The sequence below is a fragment of the Rhinopithecus bieti genome, unplaced genomic scaffold (assembly GCF_001698545.2).
Source record: "Rhinopithecus bieti isolate Rb0 unplaced genomic scaffold, ASM169854v2 scaffold_6946, whole genome shotgun sequence".
Classification (NCBI taxonomy): domain Eukaryota; kingdom Metazoa; phylum Chordata; class Mammalia; order Primates; family Cercopithecidae; genus Rhinopithecus; species Rhinopithecus bieti.
The window spans coordinates 478,030-492,478 of NW_016805697.1; the positions used below are offsets into that span (position 1 = coordinate 478,030).

At 37.0% G+C, this 14,449-nt stretch overlaps 1 protein-coding gene across 1 annotated transcript in view; it reads right to left on the bottom strand.

The window, feature by feature from the left end:
- MIB1 (MIB E3 ubiquitin protein ligase 1) overlaps positions 1 to 14,449 on the bottom strand; it is a 141,850-nt gene that overhangs the window by 25,345 nt on the left and 102,056 nt on the right. The window contains exons 13-15 of the mRNA XM_017873525.1: positions 5,632 to 5,764; positions 1,500 to 1,586; positions 475 to 636 (exon numbers count right to left, since the gene is read on the bottom strand). Of these exons, the coding sequence (XP_017729014.1) occupies positions 475 to 636; positions 1,500 to 1,586; positions 5,632 to 5,764 (382 nt within the window). The remainder of the gene's footprint in view (positions 1 to 474; positions 637 to 1,499; positions 1,587 to 5,631; positions 5,765 to 14,449) is intronic.

Sequence of the window (14,449 nt, forward strand, 5' to 3'; positions counted from 1 at the left end):
TGGCTCAGGCCTGTAATCCCAGCACGCTGGGAGACCAAGGCGGGTGGATCACCTGAGGTCACGAGTTCAAGACCAGCCTGACCAACATGGTGAAACCCCGTCTCTACTAAAAATACAAAAATTAGCTGGACATGGTGGCAGGCGCCTGTAATCCCAGCTACTTGAGAGGCTGAGGCAAGAGAATCGCTTAAACCCGGGAGGTTGCGGTGAGCAGAGATGAAGCCATTGCACTCCAGCCTGGGCGACACAGTGAGAGTCCATAACAACAAAAACAACAACAGAACTGAACAACTTTTGGTAAAAATGTGGAGTAATAAGTTAGTACTGACTAGTACTAAGTTCATAAACTAAGTTTCTAAGTATATAACTCTGATAAAATATTTTATCCAATACAGATTAGATTACCAGTAAATATAAGATCTTGCATAAAAAGGTTCTTCCACTGGTACTGAATGGAAGATGATCTTTACTCACTGTGTTTTTGGATGGCTCCCAGGCAGCATCCACCTTCCCCACATCTTGCATATCTTGGAGCTGACGTAGCTGAGACAAAGTGTGATGCCTTAGAGCTTCATGCAAAGGAGTATCCCCATCCTTATCCTGAATATCCAGCTTGGCACCTGCCCGGACCAAAAGCTAAAAGAGAAAGATGTTTCATATTGGTAACGTGTCCATATACATAAGAAACTTCAACATATCTAAAGTAACGATGAGAGTACCCTGGACCTACTGAAGAAGTTACCACTAAAGCTAATCATTTTTATGCTTTTGCCTTCTACTATTCTCCAACCCTGTGGCTCCTTACAAAGACTGATGTGTTCTGGTTATTTAAATATATTGAATTAGAGAAAATAAAAATATATGAGAATCGGTATGTTGCTTAATTCATCTACTCTAAGATGATGATAATGGGGGGATATTTAGGACTTTATTTCTCTTTTTAACTTTAGATGTATGACTTGAGATATGTTAAGCACTTCCACCAGGACCAAATCATAATGCTCAAAAATCTTTTATTATGTAAACAAACAAGCAACTGTTATTGTTGATTCCATTTCTTTTGGTGAATTTTCTCCAAATGTATGGTCATGAGGAAAGCCATGGAGGATAGCAAGAGGAATTTCAAATAACAATAAATGTGATCAGTGTTTGCTAAACTACAACCCCTTAAATAAAAATGCATAGTTGACATTTCAATAGATTACTTTAGCTGTAAACATAAGTTTATTAAACCTTTGCTTACGGTGCTTTACCAATTTCCCTAATCCTTTCTAGGATACTTATTGAAGAGCTTTAGAAAAGCACCATCTATATATAGAAACCAGTCTCAAGCATATAGTCTTATGTGTCTTGGCAAATCACATTGTATTCAGATTTACTTACATCTAACTATGCCATTTTGAGACATGTAGCACTGTATCATTTCAATTTTCAGGAAGTTCTAAGAATCTGTATGGTTAAAATGTAATTGTAAGCTAAAATGTATGTCAATACTTTACCCTAACAATTTGGGTATGCTGTCGTTCAACAGCAAGGTGCAGGGCAGTTTGTTGGTTCACATTCTGGATATCCAGGTTTGCATTACCCTGAAAGAGAAGAACAAATTTTAAATGGTTAAAGTAAACATGAAAACAGTAAAGAACACGAAAACTAACTACTTATAAGGAATAAATAACACCAAACACTGCTGGCTACTTTCTCCTTCAGCTGCTGCAAGGTTATTCTCATATGGTAACAGTTGCTGTTAAAGTAGAAAAATGGATGGGGCAACTAACTTTCTGAAGTAAAACAGCAAGTTTTAAAAATCATCTTTATTATGCTAATTACATCTAAGAACAGTTAAAAAGGACAAAGCACAGTAGAGTTCAAAGACAGATCTCTTTCAATCTCCACTATAAAGCAATGGAAATAATCAACTCCTTAGAACTGTAAATATTTCCTGAAAAGTTGTATTAATGAGTCTGCATACTGGATTTAGATTTACTTTAATGACCTAATAAGTTCACTTCCCCTTGCTGCATATTTGAGCTCTTCCTCAATCTGTGAAAAGAAACTTTGCTTTAGTAAGAAGGCAATGCTTTATTTGTACATAAAATTATGCATTAAAGTAAGCAGAAAGTCCTACCCCAGATGCTAGGGCAGCCAAAGAATCATATGAGAAAAGCTGAACCCTGATGAAGAAAGAGACTGAGGCACAAAATAAGTGCACCTCGGAGTCAGGGGACCTAGGTCAAAGCTCCATCATCTATTTCCTCAGCTCCAAAATGGTGACAGTTAAAACCTATTTCACAGGGTTAATGTGAAGATTAAGAAAAATAACATATAAAAAATGCCTGGCAAATGTATAGCATAATTTTAAATTTTTAAAAAATGAGATCAACAAAAGAGCTGAAGATTCAAAAGATAAACTTTGATCATTTCGTTTAGGTCTTAGAACCACACATACCCTCTGGTTACAACTCTGATACTAGGGAGGGGTATATGGAGCTGAAACTTTGGTAATGTTATCTTATATTCTTCAAGATGGGAATTTCTCATTTGTTTTTATTATGTTTCTTTAATGTGTGGTCAGAGGGCACCTGATCTCAGCTTCTTTTCTTCTTTTTTGAGATAGGGTCTCACTCTGTCACCCAGGCCGCAGTGCAATGGCACATAGCTCACTGCAGCCTCAAACTCCTGAGCTTAAGGAATACTCCCGCCTTAGCCTCCCGAGTGTCAGCTTTATTTTTTATCATGTCTATTTCTCATATAAATGTAAACAATGGGGATTTTCTTTAAGTTTCCTGAGCTTTTCCAGCATTGACATTTCACTAAATAGTATTCATTGCATGGGTGCACCACAATTTGCACAATTTGTTTATCCAGGCACTAGCTTAATTAACATTTGGCTTCGCTTCCAGTATGGGGCTAATAATAGCTGCTGCAAACATTCAGTACAAGTATTTGCTTAGAAAGGTGTCCTACGTTCTCTTGGGTACATACCTAGAAGTGGGATAGCTAAGTCACATGGTAAATTTATGTCAAACTTTGTTAAGAAACCACCAATTTGTTTTTCAAAGTGCCTGCTTTAAAAAAACAACAGCAATGTATAAGAATTCTAATTGTTCCACATCCTAACCAATACTTGGTTTTATTGGTCTTTTAATTTTAGTCATTCTAGTGGGCAATTGGTAGTATCTGGTTGTGGTTATTTCTATTTTGTTAATCACTAATGACACTTTCACTTGCCTATTTGCTAACTGTATATTTCCTTTAGTAAAGTGGATGTTTAAATCTTTTGACCATTTTTATAGAGTTATTTGTCCTTTTATTTATTTATTTTTTTGGAGACAGTGTCTCACTCCCTTTTCACCCAGGCTGGAATGCAGTGGCATGAAGCCTCAACCTCCCAGGCTCAAGTGATCCTTCCATCTCAGCCTCCCAAGTACCTGGGACACAGGCACATGCCACCACACCCAGCTAATTAAAATATATATATATAGTATATATATATATGTAGTAGAGATAAGTTCTCACAATGTTGCCCAGGCAGGTCTCGAACTCCTACACTCAAGCAATTCTCCTGCCTCAGCCTCCTAAAGTGCTGGGATTACAGGCATGAGTCACCAGGCCTGGCTGGTTTTATGGTTTAAGTTTCTATGTTCAGGTCTATGACCCATTTAATTTTTGGATAAGTTGTGAAGTAAAGTCAAGGTTTTTTGTTTGGGTTTTTTTGTTTTTGGTATATGGATATCTACTTGGTTTAGCCCTATTTTTGGGAAACAATCCTTTCCCATATTACTTTGGCACTTCTATAAAAAAAAGGAATTGACTATATATGTATGGTTCTTTTTTTCTTAAGTAATTTGAGTTGCTGTTTATACATGTGTGTGGTTCTACTTCTGCATTTTTTATTCTTTTGGTTTGTATGATTGCTATATAGAAAATACTAAGTAATCCACAGAGAAGATACTAGAATAAGTTTAAGCAAGGTCACAGGATATATGGAAAACATACAAAAATTGTGTTTGTATCTACTAGCAATATACAATTGGAAATTGAAATGTAAAAACAATTCTGTTGAGTGACTCATTGATTGACTGGGCCTCGCTCTGCTGCCCAGGCCAGAATGCAGTGGTGTAATCACAGTTCACTGTAACCTCCAACTGCTGGGCTCAAGCAATCCTCCTGCTTCAGCCTCCTGAGTAGCTGGCATTACAGGGGCGTGCTACCACATCCAGCTAAAATACAATTCATAATAGCATCCGCAAAAACCTACTGAAGAACAAATCTAATATATGCAAGAGCAATCAAACTCCCAAAAGACTTTTTAATAGAAACTAATAAGCTGATTCTAAAATTTATATGGACAAGTCATGGTGGCACTTTGGGAGGCTCAGGCAAGATGATCACTTGAGACGAGGAGTTTGAGACCAGCTTCGGCAACATAGAACTTGTCTCTACAGAAAAAATAAATAAATAAAAGCCAGGCATGGTGGCGCATGCCTACAGTCCCAGCTACTTGGGAGGCAGGAGGATTGCTTGAGCCTGGGAGGTTAAGGCTGCAGTGAGCCATGATTGTGCCACTGTACTCCAGCCTGGGTGACAGAGTGAGATCCAGTCTCAAAAGCAAACAAAAAATTACACGCAAATGCAAAAGACCTAGAACATTAAAGGAATCCTGAAAAAGAAGAAGAAAGAGGATTTAATCTATCTGATTTCAAGACTTACTTACTACAAGGCAACAATAACCAAGACATCAAGATAGTGTTACAAGTTCACTTAGATTTTTGAATAAAAAGGAATTATCATAATTAACAGAGAGCACTAATTTTAATAGTAAAGATTTAAAGTAGTGGGGGGGTAGCTTAACTTTTGATATATTTCTTTAAATTTCTGTAGTTTTTGGAATGTATACTTTATAATTTGGCATTTAATTACATATATTATTTGCTAAACTTTTCTGTTTCATCTTCTTAACTAGACTATAAATTCCTTGAAGTCAGGAATCAGAGATAATTCTTTGATAATTTCAGTGCATCTATATGGCATATGCTTTACTGAAGCATATGAAAAATTTGCTGAAATTACTAAAATATCCTAAAACTACAAAATAGGCTCCCCACAAAATCCAATCTCATAAAAACATAGTGTCATCCTATTCTGAGACGAATGAAATGACTAAGGTGAGTCTGTACTGCTATCAAGTCATAAATTCCAGGGGTCAGCAGTAGTTATGAAATAAATCCCCTAATCTTAGCTGCAAACTGCAGTCTGCTGACAACTGGCCACACTGTTTAATTATCAACACAGATGGTTCTTGGTGCTGTGGTTGATGATACTTCCATAACAGTGGCAGCCATTCTGGGAAATCTCTGTTAGTTGATGCCCATTTCGTAGCACCAATCCAGGAAGACTGTGCAGAGGAAATCCTGGGAATTGAGGGACTCACTCTCACACACACATTACCATCCTGCATTTAAGACGTATTAGGCAGAAGACAGAATATGCATTATATCTGAATTTTCATCATCATGAGGTTTTACTGGAACCTACTAACAGGCAATTTATAAAGCAATAAATAAATGAACGGCAATGGTCCCAAATTGTTTAAAAAAAGAGAGAGAGAGAATTATTTAACTCTTTTCTTACCTGATGTACCAACAGTTCCGCCACTTCTACATGATTATTAAGGGCAGCCAGATGTAAGGCAGTATAACCATCATCTTTCTTCTCATCCACAATCCATGGTCTTGGTAATTTAGATAGTAAAACACGCATTGCACTGAAAGTTAAATTCACATTATTTCTATATTTGCATAATTTGATATCTTTTCTTTAGAAAATACACTCAAAAGAAACTTTTGCAATCAAATGAAGATACTCCTCTTTAAAGAAAATCATGCTCTTAGAGACAAATAGAAATTCCACTTTTCTAAATCTCAAATGTGCAGCTTTAATTTTTTTTTTTTTTTTTTTTAAGAGATGAGGTCTTGCTATGTTGCCCAGGCTGGCCTTGACAGAGACTACAGGTGCATGCCGCCATGCCCAGCTAGCTTTTTGGTATTTTGAGAGGTAGACACACTATTACTATCTGGGAAATAGAATCAAAACAGAATGGAAGTGCTACAAAGAGGAAACACAAGAGGAAAAAAACAAAGAGAAAAGAAATATACCCTAATGAGGGCACCACTTTGGCTTTGTGGAACCTCTCAGGTTCAGTATCAATAGTATTTATTAATGAAACAGTTAATGAAGAACAGCCAGATAACAATTTTTAGAAGTAGGAAAAACTTTGATAATTAAAACACTATATATGCTGAACTATCTTAGCTGACAGATTATTGTGTAGCTGGTTATCATGAATTGCAGAGTTAAAATTTGACATACGTCATTTAGAAGTGGTAAACCAAGTTTGGAGCAAAACACACAAAATGGCCATTATAATTTAATATTTAAAATTTAAAAATCAGTAATAAAATATTTCCAAAGCAAAAAATAGAAAGTTATACAAAAGAGAATTAAAGATGTAAACTCCAGGCAATGAAGAGCAGAACTAAGTTCAAGAAGTCTGAGAATGTGTTGTGGAGGATTGAAGAACCTCTAAAATTACACTTAATCATTTGGAAACTTTTATTAAACTTTTTTTTTTTGTTTTGAGATGGAGTCTCGCTCTGTCGCCCAGGCTGGAGTGCAGTGGCACCATCTCGGCTCACTGCAAGCTCTGCCTCCAGGTTCACGCCATTCTCTTGCCTCAGCCTCCCAAGTAGCTGGGACTACAGGCGCCCACCACCACGCCCAGCTAATTTTTTGTATTTTTAGTAGAGATGGGGTTTCACCTTGTTAGCCAGGATGGTCTCGATCCCCTGACCTCATGATTCACCCGCCTTGGCCTACCAAAGTGCTGGTATTGCAGGCGTGAGCCACTGCACCCAGCCTTTTATTAGACTTTTTAAACAGGTTTATGAACCCAAAGTATACTGAGAATCACAGCTTACAGAGCCCCTTCCATGGCTGTAACTGAGTTATAATCACTGTTTGGGGATAACAGACTTTTTTGGAAAGCTATGGGCTCTCCTCCAGAGAAATGCATGTCAAAATCTTTACCTATTAATACAATTTTGAATGAGTCTACAAACCCCTAAATCCCATTCATGGGCTTCATATAAGACTAAGGCTTTCTGCTTTTGTTTTCAGTCACTAGTAAGGATTTTAGTCCTCCTCATTCCATAAATTAAAATAAAATACTAGATATTGTACAGACTTTGAGATTCTCAATGGGAAAAAGTATTGGTACCACATTATACTACTGATGTTTGGACAGTCATGATGTGAATGCCATACATATCTCTTACCCTACACATTTGAGCACATAAGAAACAGAACTTACAGGGGTAAACAGTTCTGGAAAATTTTAAAGATACAAGTATTAAATCATGTGAAAAGTGAAAAAACATTTTATTAAAACAAAATGTAAAATAATAATGTAAATACTTGTCATTGACTTAAACAAAAATTGTGATATAATCATGTTGAGAGGAATGGTAGTAACAGAGGGTATTAGTTTTAAATCTTCATTTTCCATAACATGAAATCACTAGATGCCTATAATTGATAAATTAAGAAATTACAGGATAAATTACAAGTTGTTGGTGCGGACAAAAAAGGGGTAAGGAGGGATGAAGCAGAAGATATTTATCTTTCATTGTAAGTTTTGTAGTAACATTTGACTTAACTATGTACATATATTAGCTTGATTAAAAACTTTTTTTGTTTTTTTCTGAGACAAAGTTTCTCTTTGTTGCCCAGGCTAGAGTGCAGTTAGTGGCACAATCAGAGTTCACTGCAGTTTCAACCTCCCAGGCTCCAGTGATCCTCCTGCCTCAGCCTCCCAAGTAGCTGGGAGTATGGGTACATGCCACCATACCCAGCTAATTTTTGTGTATTTTTTGTAGAGACGGGATTTCACCATGTAACAGCCCAGGCTGGTCTTGAACTCCTGAGCTTAAGCCATCTACCCGCCTCAGCCTCCCAAAGTGCTGGTATTACAAGCATGACCCACCATGCCCAGTCTAAAAACGTTTTTGAAATCAAAACACTAAGATAATATTTGGGCTTATTGCCTTGAAGTATTTTTAATATGCACCTGTATTCCTTTTAGCCCCTTAGATATATCACTGTTACAGAAAGTATTAAATTATACTGTGGTTCACAGTAACTTCATCAAGTTTTTTTAAAGTCTTTTAGTGAACAGATATTTCTGAGAAGCTGGTTAACAGAATCATGTTTAATGAGTTAATATATGTAAAAATATTTCAGTATACGGTCTCAAATTCTTCAATATAATAGTATTATGACAACTTTTAAGATTATAGACATATACTCATAGTACAAATTCCTCTTTGCCCCCTCCTCTTTCCCAATACTCCTCTCATACACATACATATATGTACTCATGTTTCCCACTGTCTTCCATTCTAGTTTCAGAAGTACATTCTCATATTATTAGGTTGGTGCAAAAGTAATTGCAGTTTTTGCCATTAAAAGTTAATACAATGCCAACAGCTCAAAGAAAGGAAACGGGTAGGAGAGCAATTCCTCCTCTGGGCACAAGCTGCTGGTGGAGATGAAGCCATCATGTACTTGTTCTTCTGGTCTTGCATGTCATCAGCAAACAAGCTAGGGGAAGTTGAAGTCCCTCAAAAGGGCCATGGCTCAGAAAGTTATTAAGACACTTACACAGAAACAGATATGTATTCTTGAAAGCCTGCTGGTTCTTTGCTGTCTCCTTACTTTGTGTCTTTTTGGGTTTTTCTCTCAGTAGGATATCTACACATAACTGAACCGTTAGAACAAGGGAAAGACAGTAATTTCAGGCTATCACTGAAGTGACAAAAATTGTCCTACTCTCTTCCAGATCACCTTCTACAAAGTACTCAAATCCTAACATTAAAATGCAAAGGTAATGCATTTAATAAAATGTTTTGTCACTTTTCACATGATTTAATACTTGTATCCTTAAAATTTTCCAGAACTGTTTACCCCTGTAAACTCTGTTTCTTACATGTTCAAATGTGTAGGGTAAGAGATAATGCATGGCATTCACATCATGACTATCCACACATCAGGGAGGTAGTTTTCATCTCAGAACAAATCTACTCTGTTAATTAATCCCACTTACATAAATGTTGCAAATTACAATATTAAATAATCAGAATTAAAATACCATCTTTATTCCCCTTAAAATGCTGAGAAATACACCATAAAAATAAAAATTGAAAAAAAATGTGACATTATTAATAGAAATGCCTCATTTTAAACTGATTAAATGAACTGTTAAAACACTAGCAAGGTATTAGCAAGGTAAATAGAAATGGTGATTTGAGATCTCCCATAGAAACAATGTTCTATTGGCAAATGAATACATCAGATAAGTTAATTGAGTAAATAAAACATACAGATAACAACTAGAGCAAAAGATTTGTAGAAAAGGAAATCCAGAAGTCCAATTAAGCTAAAAATTAAATCACCAGGATGAAATCACAATAAAAAAAGATAAAAGCTATGTGTCTTTATCTGGAAAATAATAACTGGTTTTAAAAGAGAGAGAGAGAAAATAGTTTGTGTGAAGACTGGAAAAATAAGGAGAAAAAAGATTTGTCTATGTATCTTCAAAATTATCCACAAAGAAAGTCTCCTGACAGGCAACCGTGGTATTCTTTTTTGCCCTGCAGTAAAATACTATATCATCACATGGAAAATTATCACAGGTTAATGACACTGTTAAGATCATCCAATCAATTGTCCTGCTCGCCAATTAATTTCCAATTTTAATTTAGCTTTTCAGACTAGATCTGTTTTCTCCCCTAGCAGAGAAAAAAAAAAAAATCTACTGATTAGCTATTTTGAGAACTGTTCTTAGCAATAATATTTCTTTCTGTAAATAGTAATTTAACATTCTGACTTACATATCAATCTCTTACAAGCTTAAATAATGTCAGTCAGTCATCCCAAGTCCAATTACTTCTGGACCCATAAAGTTAATGCTCAAACCTGGACCCTGTGAAGCCTTCACTAAGCATTCTCACCAATAACATCTCTAGCTCATATCTCTAACTACAACAAATGGTCATGATTCATATCTAATACCAAAAGTGCTACAGAAATCTCTTACAAAATAAGTATCTGTAAGGGTCAGGCGTGGTGGCTCATGCCTATAACCCGTAACATGAAACTTTGGGAGGCCAAGGCAGGTGGCACTTTGGGAGGCCGAGGCAGGTGGATCACTTGAGACCAGTTCAAGACCAGCCTGGCCAACATGGTGAAACCCGTCTCCACAAAAAATCCAAAAATTAACCAGGCATGGTGGTGTATGCCTGTAATCCCAGCTACTTGGGAGGCTGAGGCAGGAGAATCACTTGAACCCTGGGAGGTGGAAGTTGGCAGTGGGCCAAGATCACACCACTGCACTCCAGCCTGGGGGACAAAGCAAGACTTTGACTCAAAAAAAAAAAAAAACAAAACTATAGGCTATTGTAAAAATTAAATGAGTTAATATATGTAAAAATATTTCAGTATACGGTCTCAAATTCTTCAATATAATAGTATTATGACAACTTTTAAGATTATAGACATATACTCAAACATAGTACAAATTCCTCTTTGCCCCCTCCTCTTTCCCAATACTCCTCTCATATACATACATATATGTACAAGATGGAGTCTCGCTCTGTCGCCCAGGCTGGAGTCCAGTGGCTCGATCTTGGCTCACTGCAACCTCCGCCTCCCGGGTTCAAGCAATTCTCTGCCTCAGCCTCCCGAGTAGCTGGGCTTACAGGCACACACCACCATGCCCGGCTAATTTTTTTTTTTTTTTGTATTTTTAGTAGAGACGGGGTTTTCACCATCTTGGCCAGGCCGGTCTTGAACTCCTGACCTCGTGATCCACCCACCTCAGCCTCCCAAAGTGCTGGGATTATAGGCATGAGCCACCGCACCCAGCTTCCTCCTATATTCTTGAGCTTGATAACCCTTCTTACCATTTAATCAGCCATTCTACTCAGAAACCAGGGAATCATTCTAGACTCCCCCTCTTCTTATGTCCACATTCAATTTGTCCTGACATTTCTCCTTTTTAAAACTAAACTGTTCTTCCCAATGGCCCCCAGTCTCCCTTCCACTGTATTCTCTATACACCCCACACAAATCTGACCATTTCACAATTTTCACATATTCTTTTTTAAAAAATCTTTTAAAAATAAGACTAGTCTTGATAAAAAAAAATTCTAAAATATACTTCCCTGCCTTTAATACACTTTTAAAAGAACATGAGACTAAACGTAATATTTCCTTGAAATCAATTACAGCAAAATCAACTTGATTTTTACTAAGCTGTGGAGAAACACTACAGATAGCCCCAAATAAAAACCAATGCAAGGGTCAACTAGCCAGGAGTGGGTGAATTAATTTTGTTTTGTTTTAAATAATCTATTTTAGAGCAATGTTAGATTTATAGAACACTGCAAAGCTAGTACAGAGTTTCCATATACTCCTCATCCTTGTTATTAACATTTTACATAGTATGGTACATTTGTTACAATAAACCAATGTTGAAGCACTGTTATTAACCAAAGCCCACACTTGAGATTTCCTTAGTTTTATTCAATGTTCTTTCTCTGCTCCAGAATATCACATTACATTTAGTTGTCTTTTCTCCTTAGCTCCCTTTGGTTGTGACAGTTTCCCAGACTTTCCTTGTTTTTGATGAGTCTGACAGTTTTGAAGAGTACTAATGGGATATCTGTAGAATATTCCCAAGTTGGAATTCATCTGATGCTTTTCCCATGATTACACTGTGCTATTGGTTCTTAGTAAGAAGGCCACAGAGATAAAGTGCCATTTAATCACATCACACCAAGGATACATACTATCAGCATGCCGTGTGACTCCAGAAGTTAACCTTGATCACCTGGCTGAAGTAGTGTTCGTCATGTTTTTCCAGTATAAACATTTCCATATCTCTAAACTATGCTCTTAGGAAGGAGGTGACTATGTACAGCCCACATTTAAGGAGCGGGAAGTTATACTTCACCTCCTTGAGGGTGAAGTAGCTATGTAAGTTATTTGAACCAAGACCTATAGCCCGCTCATCTTAATCAAAATTGCCAACCCCTCAAAAAAAAATAATAATAATACAGGGCCTCAAGAAAAGAGGTCATCTTTGGGCCCAGCCTGCAAGATATGCTAAGGGAAAGTTAAGCAAAACAGCTTCTGGTCCCCTCACTCTCATGTCAACAGTAGTAGTTCAGAGCAGCCTGTCTCCTCTCTTTCCATGGGACAGGCAATCTTAGGAAGACATACTATAACCACAAGGACAGTTGCAGGCTGTTTCCTGCAGCACTTTAGTTAATTAAGAGGAGACTGTTAAGCTGCAAGGGCTGAGGTCTATAGAGTTACTGGGATAAAGGTGTTATCAGCTTGAGAATTCAGTAATTTTGTTAAGCCAATAGACTGTCTCACCTGCGGAGTATAGTATATGTGATTTGGAGATATTTTTCCTAATGCTCAATTTGGTTGTTTTCCAAGAGGTTAAGGACATGGATGTTTTAAAGATAAGATCTTACTACCAGTTAAGCAGGCATTTGTGAATAGTGCCAAAGAAGCATTAAGTTCCGGAACAACTAATAGCAGTGCCTAGCATAATCCCTGGCACATGATAGTACTCAAACGTTTGCTGAATGATGAACAAATGAGTTCTAAGAAGTAGAGGGGACAAGCAGCTGTCTACATTGGTATGTAGTATTCAAGTGGCACTGGGTCAATTTTTACGGCCTGCCATGCTTTGCAATCTTTCTTCAGAGGCAGGCAACATTTTCCCAAACCCTACTAGCTAAACTGTGAAGGACTTACATATTAGCATTACTTAACGCAAAACAACATTAGAATAGTACTGTAGTACATATTAGGTGTTCAATAAACACTTGCTAAATTAATGAACAACCTCTCAAATAGGTAAAGTAGATTAGTCGAGAATTCAAAAAGGAATTTATTAAGAAAGCTGATCAACTGCCAGTAGTTCTTCCGGGCATGCTAAAAGCAGGTTACTATACAACTGAGCACATTTTGATCAAAAAGGTATACTTCGTATACCTAGTATAGGGAACTCAAAGTTTTGTTGAATGGAAGAAATGAATAAACAAATAATAAAATAATCAATCATCTTTCTGAATATACTGAGGCAAAGATATTAGCAATACATATTTGGTGCATGGTTGGGTTCCCAAGAGGAATAATTTCCTAACTCATTTCATTATCACAAATCAGAGGAGCAGTGTGGCATAGTGGTGAAGAGCTCCCAGTCTGAAACCAAATTATCTGAGTTCAAATTCTGGCTCTAGCCACAACGGCTAGTGACTTCAGCAGATTACTTAACTTCTGTGCCTCAGTTTCCTCATCTGTAAAATGTGAGAAGAATCACAAATCCTATTTTATAGGGCCATTACAAAAATTAAATGAGTTAATATTTATAAAGGGCTTAGAAAGAGAATCTGGCACCTAACACATTATATAAGTGTCTGCTTAAAAAATAAGTACTTTCACTGCCACAAATCGTTACCAAAATGGGGTACCTGAGAAAACTGAAAATTAACCTACTTTATACCCTGAGACATGTCATCGTCTCATAATATGAGTAAAATTATTTCAGTATCTAGGAAAGTTGTTTAAAATTACCCAATATCTAAAGTAGTAGTCCTTATGTCACTGTTTTAACATAGACATTCAAAATAATTAAACTGCTATGATATTAAATGCTAAAGACAAAAAAGAATGTGAAGGACAAACTTCTGTAGGTGTGTAAGCTCAGAAAACTCATAGTTCTTATTGTTTCTTAAGAGGACGTATTTGGATTACAAACAAGGTATAGTTGGTTTCTCTTGTGCATTTTTATGTGAGATCTTAAACTATATCTCCACAGGTTTACTAGATTTCATGTTTCAATATTTTTTCTCTTTGATTAAAAAATTTTCAATATCAAAATCTATTGTGACTATGCGATTAAAATTCAAAACAAAAGTATTTTTACCTCTGAGTCACATACTATGCAACAGAGTTACAGACAGGTTAATAACTATCTCAATCTTTGTAAAGTATGCAATGATCATACCTAAAAGTTACTTCAGGCCGGGCGCGGTGGCTCAAGCCTGTAATCCCAGCACTTTGGGAGGCCGAGACGGGCGGATCATGAGGTCAGGAGATCGAGACCATCCTGGCTAACACGGGGAAACCCCGTCTCTACTAAAAAAAAAAAAAAATACAAAAAACTAGCCGGGCGAGGTGGCGGGCGCCTGTAGTCCCAGCTACTCCGGAGGCTGAGGCAGGAGAATGCCGTAAAACCCGGGAGGCGGAGCTTGCAGTGAGCTGAGATCCGGCCACTGCACTCCAGCCTGGGCGACAGAGACAGACTATGTAT